Source organism: Terrapene carolina, unplaced genomic scaffold, assembly GCF_002925995.2.
Source record: "Terrapene carolina triunguis isolate 2854851 unplaced genomic scaffold, T_m_triunguis-2.0 Scaffold62, whole genome shotgun sequence".
Classification (NCBI taxonomy): Eukaryota; Metazoa; Chordata; order Testudines; family Emydidae; genus Terrapene; species Terrapene triunguis.
Window position 1 is genome coordinate 57,857,536 of NW_020664413.1, and position 18,188 is coordinate 57,875,723.

Consider the following 18,188-nt stretch of genomic DNA (forward strand, 5'->3'; position numbering starts at 1 on the left):
GGTGGATGGCGATATGGAAGTATGCATCCTACAAGTTCAGAGGCACACACCAGTCTTGAGTCTGAGGAGATAGGATGATGAAGGCAACCATTACCACCATTCTGAATCTGAAGCAGCATGATGTATTTGTTCAGTCTTGTCAGGTCTAGGATAGGACAAAGATCCCCTTTTTAATTCGGGATAAGGAAATAATTGGAACAGAAGAAGCCTCCTTCCCTGTTCTCCACATTTACCTCTTCTATGGCTCCTCGATGAAGTAACGAGGCCCCTTCTGTCTGTAACAGGCTCTCATGAGGAGAGTCCCTGAAAAGGGATAGGGAAGGGAGGTGGGTAGTGTTTAAGGAGTGGAAATGTATAGGGTAGTCTTGGGCCCTTATGCACATTTGTTGGCTGTGAAAAGCTGCCCAGGCCTGGTGGAAAGGGCTTCCCGAAGGTGAGGGCAGGCTCCAGATTGGGAGTCTCAAGAGTCACATGAGCTATCAAATCTGCCATCTCTGAGAGGGATCTGGGTTGCCTAAAGGGAGAGAGAAGCATCCCCTGGATCTCTTTCTTTGTGGGTAACTCCAGCTGTGGACTCTGAGAATAGGTCAGTGTCCTCTGCCTCTGCTGGTACTTTTGTGGTTTCCTAGAGGCAGCCAGTGTGTAGATTCCCAGGGGCCACAGCGTGGCCCTTGAGTGAATGGGTTGCTTCTTCTGTTCAGAATGCCAATATGAAGATTTCTCCACACAGCTGGTTGAACAACCAGTTTCAAAGTCTGTAAGTAGAATAAAGGGTTGGACACTCACTAGGTGCAGTCTTGCTGCAGCGGATGGTAAGAGTACTAAGGGCGGGTTGCAGCCACTCTGCCCTTTATGCCCTTACACAGGAGCATAAAGAGACTCAGAGCACATGTGCAGACCCAACAGACACCACTTTTCAAAAAAGACTCCAATCTCATGCACATGAGGTGCATGTGCTCCCTATAGTGGGATTCATGTTGACACATACTCTAAGAAAATATTGAGACATTAAAAATTAATATGTAACATTGGTGCCAATTACTTATGGAAATATATGACCCTTGTATTCAAAAGCGTCCCTGACCTGTGTGAGTTTGTCCAGCTCCCCAAGCCATTGTCCAAACATCTTGTCCAGATCTTGGTCTTCCTTATCACTATCTTCTTCTGCACCATGATCAAGTTCTTCATCTGATAATTGCTCCATCTGAAACACAAAAGAAATATACCAGTCAATTTACACTCAACTTTTACAAAGCAGCAACAAGGTCTCTTTGGAGGATTGCAATAAACTATTTGGGAACATTCTGCAGGACTGGAGTTCAAGAATCTTATTAAATGTCTATCTACAAATGACATCACTACACTGGGAAATGCCATCACTGACCAAAATCATGGAAAAATTGTACTACTAAGTAGACGTTTGAATCTCAGATATTTCTGAGAAGCTACTGAAACCTATGCAACAGGTAAACTTTTTGTAAGATAGTATTAAGTTTGATAAATTTTCTGCATTAAGTAAATGTAGTTTCTGTTTTTACTCTCACAAGGCTGAAACAGAGACATATTAATATACAATATAATCCGCTCAGTAAACATGCTTAGATTGGAACCCCATGTAAAATGAACTGGAGTAAATGTTCCGTCTCACTCCTGTGCATTTTAGTTGCTTTTTTCCTCCTAAGACTGACATTTCTTGCTACCATATTCTGGTTCAAAATGTTACAACTGTAATCAACCCGGCATTTCAAGGGAACCATTACTATTTATTTGTTAACCACTGAGGTGCTTGGATTTGTAACAGACACGGCCAGATTAGCAGCTACCCCAGTTTACACCAGCTGAGCACCTGGCATACAATAGTAACGAAAGTCCCCTCCTCAAACAGTTTACAATGTAAAAAACAGATAAAGAGAACATAGAACTCACTAAGAAACCCAGCAGGCAGGAATAACTTGGGGGGGGGGGATTTTTTTTATTATTATTCCTAACTTGCTTCTTTTGGGCACTGCAAAGTCAATGAGTATTTAGAAAAGATGCTAATCAAGAAAGCATGGTAGCACAAAGCGTATAAGAGGCACAATGGATAAAGGCAAAGATGGAAGCAGGATATGAAATCATCAGCTCTATTCTTCTCTGCGGATAATGAGCAAAGGACGAAGTAGCATGAAGGAATTCCAGGTTCTGGTCCTGCCTCCTGATAAAAGTGAAGATATAAACTTCCAGAGAGCTCCTTCACAGCAGTTAGTGTCTCTGCTACTTTAGGTCATGATCAGAGGTTTGGAAAACAATCCCTTGGGTGAAGAGGAGGGGGAGCTTTTCCCAAGTAGGTCCTCTTCTGATATTACAGTGATTTTTTATATGTAAAAATCACATCTTTTTGCCGTGTCCTTACACTGCTTCCTGCCACATCCATGCACGTGATTGCTCGATCATTGCACTCCACCAAGTCACATGAAGATCATTCATGCTCAAACAGGTGGCATGGCAGGAGATAGCCTCAAAATATGAAGTATCTGCCACAGTCACTGGTATTGGGGCCACTGATGAAGACCCACTTGATCATTGCATCTCCAGACTGGCCAACTTGAGTGTGGAATCCATTATGGCAGTGCCATAAAGTCCAGGGTTGATCTGCATCGGGTAGGTGATCGACTGGTAGGAGTCGGTGTGCACAGGCCGTTCTCTACTCTTGTTTTCAATAACTGAACCCTTGTCTATTTGGGTGACAATGTCAGCGGTTTAACGGTGCGACTTCAGTTGATTCAGGTTGATGTTATATCATATAGCGGATGTCCTGGATCTGTGCAAGGCTTTGTGTGTGCTACTGTACTAGCAACTTCCTCACATATATCAGGAGGAGCAATACCTGTGAGGATGTAGAGGCTGTTGACATGAATAGGCTTAAGACATCCTGTAATATAGAGGCAGCCAGTGGTAAATACAGGTTCTAGCTTCTTCCATGAAAGGGATTCTGCCCACACTGCACAGGTATATTCAGGAATGGAGTAGCAAAGTGCCAGTGGTGATGATCGCAGAGTGGAGGGGTCTGCACCCTACTTTGATGTAACAAGCTTGCCAAGAATGTCGTGTCATATGCGAACCTTGGGTTTAGTTTTCTCAATGTGGGCTCCAAAGGAGGGTGTGCGGTTGAGAGTAACACCTAGGTGTAGGGGATTTACGGAATGAGTAAATTTTGTCCCATGCCAGTTTAGCTCACTTTTGGCCTCAGTTTTTGAGATAGAATGCACTGACGTCTTTGCTGTAAAACATACCATCATGATAACAGAGTCCAGCATAGTTGCATTTCTCTGCTGTTACATAGATTCCAAAAAAGGAAAAAAGAAAATTTAACACAATTAGTACTACAGTATTTGGTTGAAATACTGTTCAAGTTGGGGGATGCTGACTTAAGGCTAAGCCTGCTCCCACTGAAGTCAACAGGAGTTTAGCTGTTAATTTCAATGGGAACACTATTGGCTTATTATCTATTTCCTTCTCCTCTTACTCCAAGGCTATATCCCAGGGGTTTTTCTTGTTTTGTTTTTAAGGTTGAAGACAGCTTACATCTCCTTATTTTGGAGAAATTGCTGACATTTTCAGGAAGTGCAAAGACCTGGTTTAAAATTACTGAAATTATTTTACAATTTGCTGTTTGAAGACCTTAGACCAGGGGTTGGCAACCTTCGGCACGCAGCCCATCAGGGTAATCTGCTCGTGGGCTGCGAGACATTTTGTTTACATTGGCCGTCCACAGGCACGGCCTCCCGCAGCTCCCAGTGGCCGCGGTTCGCCTTCCCGGCCAATGGGAGCTGCAGGAAGCCGCGGGCTGCAGGAACGTGCTGGCCGCCCCTTCCCACAGCTCCCATTGGCTGGGAGAGGCGAACTGCAGCTACTGGGAGCTGCGCCTGTGGACGGTCAAAGTAGGCAAAATGTCTCGTGGCCTGCCAGCGGATTACACTGATGGGCCACGTGCCGAAGGTTGCCAACCCCTGACTTAGACCATGTTTTTTCATACCGCAAAGGCAGCCATGTGTTACCCACAAGAAATGGCATGCAGCATTCGCGAACAGATGTACTTCCAAAGCCTTCAAAAAGCAAAACCAATATACTATCCAACAGCAAATAGAAAAATAAGCACTTATTTTATATAAGTATATAACAAAACATCTATACATACACAAAGTGGAAATAGCATACAAATAATAAACTTCAACGTTCATTATTTGCAAAATCCTGAAAAAAACCCATAAAGGTGATGCAGTGCATTAATTATTAAAGTCATTAAATAGCTAAATAACTGAGAACATAGTCTACAAGTATTGGGGACTAATACACACTAAACTGCAAAGGTATGAAATAGTTTCATGTGTGACTAGACATCCTTGTATTTTTTCCCCAAGCACTTCTATTAGAGCAATTTTTTCCCCATTAATACAGTAGCAGAGAGCTCACTCAGTCAGTCTATGTATGAGGGAGAAATTGAAGATTTCAATTCTCTCAAAGTAATCCTTTTGGTCACAACAGTTACTGCAATCCATTTCTTAATGTTAACTGGTAATTCATAAACATTTTTTTAAAAATTAAAAGGAAACAGGCCAAAGCAATAATTTTTAAGTGTGGGTCCTTGAAGTTAGGCTCCTAATCTCATATTTAGGCAACTGAAAAACAATAGGCCACTTCTATTTAGAGGCAAAGAGCAACTCCGGCTGCTACTAAATCACTGGGAGCTCATTATATTTGAAAATCAGGCCACTTCTTATTAAAGATTCTAAATACAGATTTAGAAACCTAACTTTAGGTACCCAGATTTGAATAATTTTGGCCTTCATCAGCCGCTTAGCCAATGGCAGCAGTTGACAAGCACAAAATATCAGTAGGCAATGATAGTCTCCCTTCTACCTGAGCAGGTGAGAGAACGTATAGTTTCTGAACCTCCTGACAGTGGCCCAGCTCTTCAAAATGTTTATATTTACTTATTTTGGCATGCATGCAAATTTTTCAAAGGAAATGCAAGTGAGTGAAAGGAAATGGTGATTTTTAACAGTTTATAATTCTGCTGAATCTGAATTTAGTTTCATAGGACAAAAGAAAAGACACTTCTTTAGTCATAAGGCTCTCTCCAAGCCAAGTATCAAAGGCAGAGGCACCAAATTACTAAGGTCCCGGGGGATGCTCGACCCTCGCTCCGCACCAGACCCTGCCCCCACTCCACCCCTTCCTCCAAGCCCCCACCCGCACCCCTTCCAGCCCTTGCTCCACCCCAGGCCCGTCCCCATTCCACCCCTTTCCCCAAGCCCCCACCTCCTCCCCACCTCTTCCACTCCTGCTCTGCCCCTTCCCGCCTCTCTCCCCAGTGCCTCCTGTACACCATTGAACAGTTGATCCGCGGCAGGTGGGAGGCACTGGGGAGGGGGGTGCAGAGCTGATCAGCAGGGCCTCAGGCAGGTGGAAGGCGCTGGAGGAGAGGGGGAGGCACTGATCCACAGGTCTGTCAGTGGGTTTTCCGTGGGTGCTTCAGCCCCGGAGCACCCATGGAATTGGCACCTATGATTAAAGGTCTGCTACTAACAGTAGAGGTGTTATATGTTCTTAAAAAAAAAAAAACAAACAAAAAAACAAACAAAAAAACACACCACAAGAATCTTTTAGAAAGGAAACTGGTAGGCAACCTAAATATACGATTCTATACCAGCTCCCCTGTAATACACACAGGTGGTGACAATTACTGAACATATATTGTAAGTGTTCTCATTACACCACAAAACAAAATATGGAAAAGGATTTCTATAACTGGGTTTGAAATTAAAAGTGAGTCAACGTAATACTATTGTGTCAGACCATTTGAATGATACCAGCACCTAACACATAGAAAGTATAGTTACACAACCCAAGAACGCGTGTAGGACCACTACAGTTTTCATCCTTATGATGAGAAGAGACAAAAGCAAGGATTTTTTTTATTAATATATTTAAGAACCCGTTCTTCTAAAGTGACATTGCCCCTGCCATTTACAAGATCAGTACAAAGCACCCAAAAAGCTAGAGCGCTAACACGAAGTCCATAGTGACGTCTAACATGCCACATTACATTCTTTCATGCTAACCCTTGAACACGTGTTCATTGCCAGCAACAGACTTTGCACTAAAAGAATTCAACTCTCTAGTCCAAGGAATTCAGCTGACCACAGTTAAGCAACATCACTCAATCCACCGGAAATGCAGTCTCACTGCATTACAAATAGCTGACTCTACACATCTGTAAACAGAAACGCTGCTTAAATGAGCCACAGAGAATGCCAGCAATACATCCCATCAGAGTTTAAATATTGGATGCTCTCCAGATTTCTTCAGCAATGTTATAATACACTGTATGCTCACTGCATGAAGAAACAAAAGAAAACCTTTCCCTGAAAGAGACAGATACAGCTGTAAGATTTCATTCCCAACCTCTTTTATGTAAAAATCAATGAGGTTATGGTGACCATCACACAGGAAGGAAGGTTTAACCTTCTACATATTCCAAAGATTAACTATCCATCCATCAAGATTCATTATTATTAAATAGGTACTGGCAATTTCTAAACATTCCACCTCTGGGCATCTCACTCACCTTAATATACAAGCATGGTTCAGTTGGTCTCATGAGACAAGCATATAATTTTAACTTTTACAAGAAGCATCCAACCATAGATAGATTGTTTTACATTAAACCACTGCAGCTATATATTTGATCTGACAACTGTAAAAAAGAATAAGTCTATTCAGAAAAGGCCAAAGCTCTGAAATGCAATGGAAACCTGTTTATCTAACATCTGATTTAGTGGCTCATAAATAATTTAGTAAGTAGCTTAAGTATCCAAACCTATTTACTAATTTTCTGTGGCTCTCCTTTCCCCCTAGTAAGTTCTCCAAGCTGCAAGGTCAGCATCATTGCAACCAATTCCCTCTACAATTCCACCACTCCTCAAAACACCCAAGACCTCCACCAGTAAATCCTGCATTCATTCCAAAATGCAAAATTAAAAAGAGGTTTAAAATTTCCAGGAGGAAAAGACGAGCAGCACAAGTGATGAACTGAGAATAGAGCATACAATGGAGAGGAACAGATCAGGGCTGAAGAAGCCCAACAAGCACTCTGAGGAGTTTGGTGGGGAGAAGAGAGAGGCATAAACCTGGAAAAGAAGGCTTCTCTCCCAAAGAAGTGAAACAAGAAATAGATAAATAAATAAATAAATAAATAATAAAATAAAAAAAGGATGTGCTGTATGGCTTGATTTGGCCAAATCTTGAAATATGTTGCAAATTGCAACATAAATTAACTAAAAGGTACTAGTTATTTTTAGTTCAAAAATAGCATAAATTTTAATCTTGTTACAAAATTCTTAAATACTAACTTTTAGAGAAATAAAGTTATGGTTTGAACTGTTACAAATACTGAAATACAACTAATAAGATGTAGGACTACTACATCTACGTTCAATCAAAGGGCATAAGCAACCTGGGGAACATATTTGCAGTGCTGCTGTAAGCTGTGTTGGTGAAAAGGACAAGCTTTTGAAGAAGAGCTCCGTGGAAGCTCAAAAGTTTGTCTCTTTCACCAACAGTAGTTGGTCCAATGAAAGACATTATCTCCCACCCATCCTGTCTCTCTAAGGGGGAAGATATTGTATTTACTGTATTAGAGAAGGATATTTACTGTGGCCAATAAAAAGTGAGATTTTGTTTGAGAGAAACTATTCAAATCAATCATATCTAAAAAAAGTTGATTTTTTGTACAACATTTCAAATTATAAAACTAAGATTTTTAAAAAAAAATACTTTTCATTCTTGTTTTATTTTTCCCCATATCATTTTACTTGGCTAGTGAAATGGATCAGTTTCATTTTCCGGTTCTCATGCCACCACCTTTTTTTTTTTTTTTTTTTTTTTAATATATATAAATTATTTTTGAGCTCCCTAAAGTATTGCTAAGTGCTGTACACCCACACGCACATGCACACACAAAGTCCTCTGTCCCAAAGAATGTACTGTTTTTAAACATAGGGATGCTGTTAACTTTTTTACTTTAGATTCAAGTTAGCAGTAATTTCAGGTACTACAGCTGTGCCCTTAAGTCTCCCTTCCAATTTCTGTGATTTAAACAATCAGATATGGGGGAGTTTGGGGGCTATGTTCCTCTTCCCTTGATGTCGTATGAAAGACAGACAGACAGACAGGGGAGACTCACTGACTACACAGGGGTAAAGATACTAACTTTATACAAAATGCTGTCATGCACAAAAACATTTAAACAAGAACTTTTTTCTCCAGTTTGTCTTAGTAATCTTAGGTGTTTACTTGGAATAAAAGTTGGTTAAAAAATAACACAAAACTGTTACTTAAATTGATAGTGTATCTTTAACAATGCTATTACATTTGAGCATTAACACATTTCTATTCCTATTAAGTTTGGTAAATACCTTTAAAAAAAAAAAACTAAAATAAGATTAAATTTGGAGGCTAAGGTATTTGCTAAGGTATTTGGTGCCTTTTATATGGGTATGTAACACACAACTCTACATACACAAAAACCTTGGGAAATCAGACTGATGTAGAATGATCAAATATATGGAAATTATGAAATAATGTAGGCAGTACTTCACATTTACAGAGGTTTTACGTGGCTAGCATCTTCCTCCCTTACAGTATAGTGGGCAGCAAAAGAAGGGTAACAAACTGTATTTTGCAATTAATTTATTCAGTAGCATTTTTCATAGTTTATTCTTCCAGCAGAAGAGAGTATCTAGTAATTATTACGGCATGTTTATGAAGACCTGATCTAAAGGAAATAGTATCCCCCATGCTGCAAACTGCTCCTCTAATTATTTTAACCTGGCATCAGACACTTTGCCCTAATTCTATTTACTCAGTAGATAAAATTTAGCAGCCCAAGGAAAGCTTTTACAAGCACAGTACTGTTTTACATCAGGAAGCCTGGTACTAAAATTCTGTGCTGTCTGCCAGCTCCTTTGCAGCCCCACCCAAGCTATCCTAACATCAGCTGTATTTCTATAAGTCAGTGTCTGTTCCCAAAAAGCACACTAAGATGATCAAATGTCTCATCTCATTTAGATTTAAACTCACTCACTCACTGGCCCTGGAAGGTGAATATTCTTAGCACAAACCCCACTGCTGATAATGGACACCGCTGAGTAACAAGTGTTGCCGACAAAGTGCTAGTGTAGATATGGCCCAGTCTACTCATATAGAGTACAATGCAGGATCAAGGTCTTGGACTCAACTTGCCATATTGTGCACAACAAGTCAGAATTTGCTTGCTTCTGGGAACCAGAAAAATTTTGGACAGAAATTATTAGTGATTCTGGGTATCATGACGCACGTTAAAGGGACCATGAACAGTAAAAAGTATTTTCAGAATCAGACCCTAAGGACTTGTCTACACCAGTGGTTCTCAACCTTTCCAGACTGCAGTACCCCTTTCAGAAGTCTGATGTGTCTTGCATACCCCCATGTTTCCCTCACTTAAAAACGACTTGCTTACAAAATCATACACAAAAATACAACAGTGTCACAGCACACTATTACTGAAAAATTGCTTACTTTCTCATTTTTACCATATAATTATAAAATAAATCAATTGGAATATAAATATTGTACTTACATTTCAGTGTATAATATATAGAGCAGTATAAACAAGTAATTGTATGACATTTTAGTTTGTGTACTGACTTCACTGGTGTTTTTTTATGCAGCCTGTTATAAAACTAGGTAAATATCTAGATGAGTTAATGTACCCCCCCGGAAGACCTCTGCATACCACCGGGGTACATGTACCGCTGGCTGAGAACCACTGATCTACACTATACTTATTTGGGAAGTCTCCTATCATACAGTTACCACTGGTGACAGAATAGAAAACAAAAAACAACCCTGCAATACATTCAAAAGGCAGAAGGCCCATGATTAGCCACAAGTGGTATGTTGTTTTTTAAAATAATCCACATGCTACTGTAATAAGCACTATAAAAATGGTGATACCTCAGTGCCTACAAACAAGAGAGATAGTATCAACTAAGTACTGACAGACGAGCCACCCTTTGGCCAGCTAGCCTCTGTTAAATCTATATATGTATATTTTTTAACTGATTGGCCTTTTCTGGTTAAATGCCTGTTACTGAGGACTTCCCTCTATTAAAAAGACAATTAAAAAAAAAATCAAAGAATTAAGTAAAAGATACTAGGGTAAAATAACATTCATGTTGCATAAAGTACTTAAAAGTCATAAATTTGAATAAGCAACCTCTTATTTAAATCCAGCCCGTTGGGCATACATATTCTGGCTGACATTTTCAAGGGAGCCTAAAGGAATTGAGTGCCTAACTCCACAGGGTTCCTTAACCATCATCTTTGAATTTTGCTCATACTATTTTAGATATGCCAGTGTATCTAAGGTTGTGGAGACAAGTGGATTTTCTCTTGTACACAATCACATCATTAACTATTGCATCAACATATACCACACACACACACAGAGGGCACAATTAAGGTAGCAGTTCAGCTTTAACTTTCTCATTCCCTGATTAATGCACAATGCAGTGTAAAGGTTGTGCCTGTAACCGTTTTTTTGCTTGGTTGGTCATGGGTTCCCTCCACATTTAATATAAATATATACAGACAAATAAAATGGAATGTTTTCAGGCAATTAGTACCCAAAAACCTTGATCAATCTTCAAGGAAACTTAAATGTGTCTCTATTCACAATATCAGTACATCATTGAGAAACTAGACTCTGCTGTAGTTTATCCAAAACGTGAATCTGAATTCTCACTTTGAATTCCCAAGAGTGGACTGGGTTTCTGAGTGACTTCAGGCTATAAAATTGTTGCTAATAAATCAGACAGCAGATTTAACATTAATGACAGCTGAGCCAACATTAAATTTGCTCTATGGAAAGCTATCCAGGGCCTGAACAAAAGTAATTCGCAAAGTTCTAGCAACTGATCAAAATTAGTTTCAGTATACTTGAATATTTACTTTATTCTTCTTAAATACTGAGTGTCCACATCACAGGGACCAAATAAATTCCAACACACTGGACTCTGATGCCATTCAGAACCCATCTAACTTTTCAACAGTAAAAAAAAAAATTCTTACAATTTGCTGTTACTGGCTTCAAGAACAATATATTCAGCGGTTCTATCTTTAAAAGCTGAAGGGATAACAACTCTGCTTGAATATTTATGAGCAGAAACCTGGACATTTGCATTAAAAAATTCAACATTCATTTTTCTTGACAAGACTGAAAGAAGGGTAGTTAGACAACAGCCTTAGGAATCTTCTCCAAACGAATCTTTTCACCAGATTTCTACTTAATTTAAAGCATATACTAGAAAACAGTACCCCTTTCAACATATTATCCGAAACAGTATTAGAAACATAGTTCAGATAAATTAATACTTTTTAGTTCTGTGACTTAATTTTAGATGCCGCAGACAAAGAAATCTCTAAATGTGGCCTGGTGTTTGCATATTACTTACCCACAAATTTAGCTAGATAACATATATGGTACAAAATAATTTGTCAGTCACAAAATTCAAATTCAAACCACCATATAAACAAGAATTATCTTTTTTATATTATGTCCCATAACAGTCTCCTGCAAATCCACTACTTTTAGACACAACTTTATAAAAGTTATGCTTCAGGTTATAATTTTCCAGGCTTGTTCTCACCTGACCAGGTGAAAACTTAAGGAAAGTTTGATAAAAATCCTTTGACTGTTTCAGTTATCCAAGTGTGAAAACCAAAAGGCTGTTTACAAGTTGTCAGTTATTTTTCCCCTTAGGTTTTTTATGGACTAATTAAAATATATAATTTTAATAGCTAAAATTCCTCATTTATCAAGTCCACAAAGATAATGTCCATTGCCAACTTTTAAAAAACAGATTAATAAAGGACTAAATGTAATGTGTAACGATAGTACATTGTTTTAAAACCACTTTTAGCATTAACCTAGATTAGAAAACTATAGTTCATTAAGTCTACATTTAAAGATGTCTTGCAAAAGGAAGACAAACATTGGGCATATGCTGTTTTTCACTTCTTTAGGATGTACAAAGAATGCCTGATTATATTTTAATATCAAATTATGTAATTTTTCCAGCTTTTTTTATATTATAAAGTCAAATACTGTATTATCTAGCTTGGGCACCTATAACTGGAGGAACTATTGAAATGGTGGCACAAGGGAGGAATTAAACGTTGAACTAGTAAGAGGATAAGATTTTTTCCATCTGAATATTTAAAACCTTGTTTTGTTTGGTTTATAGATTCTTATTCAAAATGTTAATTAGTCAATGAAGATTTAACATCACCACCACTTCAGATATGTTGTTAAGATGTCATCATAAACATCTCTTGTACTTTCTTTAATTCTTCAATAAAAACAAGGGAATATCAGCGTTTACATTTTTGAGTTTTCTACATTAACAGAAAAAACCTTCTGATCTGCACACAACACACATCTTCTCAAGCCTTTTTAATACATCAAAGCAGTAAAAAAGACCAACTTTAAAAAAAATCCTTTGCGGGTCACATTTAAACAACAATGTAGTGCTTTATTTCAATATACAGTCGTTTCGATACACGTTCATATGGTTCATGTGTTTTATCCGGAGCATATTAAAATTCACATACTATATATTAATTTCATTTGGTGATCATTTAATGTTTCATTTGGCATTGAATTTCCTTTTTTGAAAAGTATCTAAAATGATGAAACATTATGGCTGACAAACCGAGTGCAAGAAAATCAGGTAATTCAATTTTCAATTCCCTTAACAGTGTGAATTGTAATTATGAGGAATGGAGGGGAAGACACTACCTCATTCAGTACACAGGATGGATAATGATTAGGGAATGAAATCAGGGTTGTATAGTGAAGGAGGTGGTTTTCCATAGGACTCCTGCCCTCATTTGTTGCAAGGTGTGTAATGAATGAAGCAGAGAACTTCAGGAAGAGAAAAGGATGATCTTATGGTTAAGAATGTCACCCAGGAGAATAGGATTCTCTCCCTACTTCTCCCACAGCGTTCCTAAATGATGCTGGACAAATCACGTAATCCAAACTATTCAAAGACAACCATTAACTATGTGTTCCTCATTTTCCAGATGCCAAATAAGACACAATTGGGGTCAGATTTCCAAAAGTGCTGAGGACTCAACTGTAAATGAAGATGGCTGGAACTCTGCTTTAAACACAAAGTGCTACAAAAATGCAAAATACTCTGGAAAAGAAATCAGACCCTTTATATCTCAATTTGGGCACTGAAAATCTCTGTCTCAGCTTCCCATCTGTAAAACAGGAATACTACTATCTAAACTTATAGGAGATATGGTGAATAAATTCATTAATATCTGAGAAGCATTCTGATACTACAGGCACAGCACTACAAAAATGACCAAGAGGCAATATATATATAATTTTTGACTCCGTGCAGGGTTTGTATGGTGGGTTTTAAATAACTTGTGAGAGACACTGAATCAGGAGGATTGTGCACTGAATGAGACAGGGGTTCTGTAGAAAAAATAGTATGTGATCATGCAATGAAAGACTGTCTAATAATGCACATATACAAGGGGGCCAAATGAAGGTTGCACAGACAATTTAATTCAGCCATTTCCTAACTTTTCAGTGCTTGACTTTGCACCCTTAAAAGAGTTTTTAAAACAACAGTTTTGGGGGGGGGGGTGTAATTTAAATATATTTGGAGAATTTGCCTCAAGTCAAAGAAATTTACAAAGGTGATTGGAAAAAATTTGCTAGGATTATGTTGCATCTTATGTCAACCATTTGGGTGGCTCCCAGTTTAAAAAAAGCAAAGGCTTTGTTTTGCCAGGTGAAAGAAATATTTACAAAAGGTACGTCTGATTACAGAGACTTATTTCTTAACTGATGCAGTGATTTTAAAATTCGTCAAACTGTGCGTCTAGACCAGGGATCGGCAACCTTTGGCATGCGGCCCGTCAGAGAAATTCACTGGCAGGCTGGGCCAGTTTGTTTACCTATAGCGACCGCAGGTTCGGCCAATCGCAGCTCCCATTGGCCATGGTTTGCCGTTCCAGGCCAATGGTGGCTGCGGGAAGCGGCATGGGCCAAGCAGGGGTGGCTCCAGGCACCAGTGCACCAAGTGCATGCCTGGGGCGGGAAGCCGCGGGGGGTGGCTTGCCGGTCCCTGTGGGGGCAGCAGTCAGGGAGCCTTCGGCGGCATGCTTGCGGGAGGTTCGCCAGTCCCGCGGCTTCGGCAGCAATTCGGCGGTGGGTACGCCGAAGGCGCGGGACCGGCGGACCTCCCGCAGGCATGCCGCCAAATCTGCGTTACCAGCGGACCTCCCGTAGGCATGCCACCGAAGCCTGCCTCACTGCCGTGCTTGGGGCGGCAAAATACAAAGAGCTGCCCCTGGGGCCGAGGGATGTGCTGGCCGCTTCCCACAGCCCCCATTGGCCTGGGACGGCAAACCGCGGCCAGTGGGAGCTGCAATCAGTCAAACCTGCGGATGCTGCAGGTAAACAAACCGGCCCGGCCCGCCAGCAGATTTCGCTGACGGGCCGAGTGCCAAAGGTTACTGATCCCTGCTTTAAAGGGACTGCTGAGCACACAACCCTCTGCAAGTCAATCAAGTTGGGCATCCAAAAAAAGTCACTAGACACTTTTGAAAATCTTGGCTTGAAGCTTCTTCTAGTCACACAAAGATGCTTATGAATAACAACTTTTAAGGCTTAATGACTTTTACAACTCCTGCAGTGCCTGCAACCCCCACTTATACTGAATAGCTTGCAATTATATTGGCAGTCTTACTGGGAAGCAAATAAGCATGGAACAAAATCAGGATGAAGAAGATGGGACACTACAACAAGAATAGAAAAGAAAAGGAATGACTTGTTGAGTGCTGGCCTAAGCCAATGCACATCTTGCACATATGCACAGTGTAACCTCATTTAGCTGAGCAATTTATAAGCTTAGGGCTATAATCATTATAAGCCTTACTATCCCTGTGGAAAGTCTGATTTTAAAGGCTCTTAACCTGGCCTGCTTAAAACCATTTTCTACCAGGCTGCTCAAGGGTACTTCTCAGCAACAGCAAGATACGTTTTATATAAGATGTGATTATTTTTAAATGGGGAAAGATTTTTGTTTTGTTTTAAACTTTCCTTATAATTACCAACCTGTATTACTTTTTGTTTTAAACTTAAAAAGATCATCCTCAAAAAAAAAAAAAAAAAAAAAAAGCCACCCTGAAAAATTTCAGAAAGTTGTGAGCATTTGAAAGCAGGGACTTGGAACGGAAAACATTGTGTGTCCTCAATTATGATGTTTGCTGCCCTCATGACTCCCATTATAATACTATGTTAAAAAAGTATAAACATAAAAGATAACTAAGCTGCTGAGAGTTTTTAAAGTGACAAGTTTTTAAAATCTTATCCCTGAAGTCAGTTATATGCTTCCTACTCTTCTCCCAGTGTCTCACCAGGAAGGCTTCCCTTACCATCAACATCTGGTAACTAACATAGTTAAACTGGTCTTCCATGTGAAACCCAATTGTACTCCAGCTCCAAAGGAAGCGTGGAAGGAGTATTAGATTAGAAACTTTACTTTAGTTCACCTCCCCTTTCCTTCTTATTACTGAGGACTTGATCATTTAGTGTGAACTTTTACATTTTGTTCAAAGTTACAACACAGCTTTGGACTATAAATAAAATTGCTAAATTTTGTCCCTTACAAAATTCTTAACAGGAGCTTAAGAACAGGATTTTAATGGCTTAAAGCAGCTGGGAGATGGAGGATGAACACATTAGGGAATCTTTAAGCAATGAAACCCAAAAAACAAAACAAAAAAATAAACCACCATGCATTTCAACATCCTTCAAGCTGATGCCTATCAGATGAGTGCCCAATCTTCAGTAGGTAGATAGTACTTTCTTGGTATGGTAATCAGCAGGTGTGACAGCCAGGCCCCCTTTCTAGCAGGCTAAGTGCATGTCCTTTCCTGCTGTTGTGCATTAGGGGTGGCACTTCTCTTTACACTTCTTACCTCTGTTGACCCATGCAACAAGCAGGATTTTATCTTTAAACATAAGAAAACCTTAACGCATGTATACTAACAGTGTTTTGCAATTTCCTTTAAACAGGCTGGAACTGCAGTAAAATAGCAATTTAAAAAAGTTAAAAGTATGTATAGCCACACAAGATAACCAAACACACCTAACAGGATTCCTCACACTACCACTGAAACTAAATACATGTCTACGCACGCCTTTTAAGAGAAACTGTCTTAATACCTTTTCTTTTAGTAGTATGCAGTGTTGTAGCTGTGTTGGTGCCAGGATATTAGAGAGACAAGATGGGTGAAGTAATAGCCTTTATTGGACCAACTTTTGTTGGTGAGAGAGAAACAAGCTCTTGAGCTTACTCAGAGCTCTTCTCCAGATCTCAGAAATGTACTTAGTGTCACAGCTAAATACAAGGAGAAAAAGATTGTTTAGCGTAAATAGTTAACACATTTCCCTTTAGTTGTCATTTTAGGCTTAAAAACAGACATGATTTTTACTAAGCTTTCTTAAAAAAAAAATATCACTGTTCACATTAATATGTATCATTTTGGAATAGGATTTCTGTAGCCACACAAATCCTGTAAATTATCTTTTGAACAAGCAACCCATTTCCTTACTGCTTTCTAAAATTGGGATGAAAGTAATCAGCTATATCTGAATATCCAAGTCAGAATTTGTATAAACTTCTGAACCGCCACATAATTTCTATGTTAATAACCACAACTGGCAACTAAAGCTCAAACTGCTCACAAATATTTTTCTAGCATTAGAGCACAGGTATGTATCCCCAAAATTCACTGAGTCAGATGGGAACAATGACCGGTCTCGGATAAGTTACTGAAGGAGCATTCATAATAATGGCTATGTAGGAAGGATTGGAAATAGGCAACCAGAAGAAATTACTTGTCCATATTTGTCTGGAGTGTGATGAAAAATAAGGCATGCCTGAGTTGATCTTGAAAAATGCCATGATAGATAACTTACGATACAAGAGAGAAGCATTTTTTGGGGAGAACAAGGTAACTTTATAAGAATACCAAGTTTCAAACAGTGCCAAACTTGTAACATCAGAGGAATAACCCTTAGATCAATTTTTGAGACCAGGGACAATCGCTATCCCCCATTTCCACAGATTCACACTCATATCATGAGGCGTGATGGGGGATGCAACAAGATGCTAGTATGGATGGGAAACTCTAGGCGAGTATTCAGTAGAATGAACACACACACAAACAAGAACTTTCTGCTTGATTGGTGGCTTTCAGAAAAAGGAGCAATGGTTTTTCCTCACATTCATATCTAGTACTGCAGTTTTTAGACCTCATTTTGATTAATTCCAACAAATTGATGTCTCAATTTTTGAACCAAGATTACCCAAGCACTTCCCAACTGTTGGGTCAGTTATTGAGTTTAGCATGCAGGTGCTGGGTGGTGTTGGTGGCCTGTAATATACAGATCGTCAGACTAGATGATGTGATGGTCCCTTCTGACCTTCAACTCTATGACAAAGTACATGAATATCCAAAAGTCTCTTTAGGAGGTGCTCACTAATACTATTTGGACATCAAGGTGGTGATCCATCATGGCTTAAGACCTTTAATTTATTTTTGAAAGCATGAAAACAAGAGAGAATGACAAGAACAAAAAGCAGCACACACTGAATTCTACAAAACAAGTTTCTGTTTACAACTAACTTTCCCCAGAAATGTAACGAAAAGCTGGCTTATGCTCTCAAAAGTTGTCAGAGCCCCTACTGAAGTCAGCCTAAATGAACTGACCACTATTATATCCTAGAAGATTTGAAAGGTCCCACATCTTTGGAGACTATCTATAGGAGACCAGAGGAGAAATTACATCCAAAAATTCTTGGAATTTCTGCTGAAAGGGCTAACAATCACATCTGAAGGAGAAGGCAAACAGTAAAACCTTTATTCTCTCTAATATCTTTCAATGCCTGATCTAGTGGCTCGCCAAACAGATGCTCTCTTGAAAAGGAAGAGCTATATCATTCATTATGTTCAATTTCCTGAACCAAGACATCATAAAATTAGAGCATCTCAGACTGCATCATGTCACA

General features: G+C 39.3%; 1 protein-coding gene across 4 annotated transcripts in view; it reads right to left on the reverse strand.

The window, feature by feature from the left end:
• RAPH1 (Ras association (RalGDS/AF-6) and pleckstrin homology domains 1) overlaps positions 1 to 18,188 on the reverse strand; it is a 157,822-nt gene that overhangs the window by 90,541 nt on the left and 49,093 nt on the right. For all 4 annotated transcript variants that reach the window (XM_024206455.2, XM_024206430.2, XM_024206439.2 and 1 more), the window contains one exon: positions 1,085 to 1,204. In XM_024206455.2, the coding sequence (XP_024062223.1) occupies positions 1,085 to 1,204 (120 nt within the window). The remainder of the gene's footprint in view (positions 1 to 1,084; positions 1,205 to 18,188) is intronic.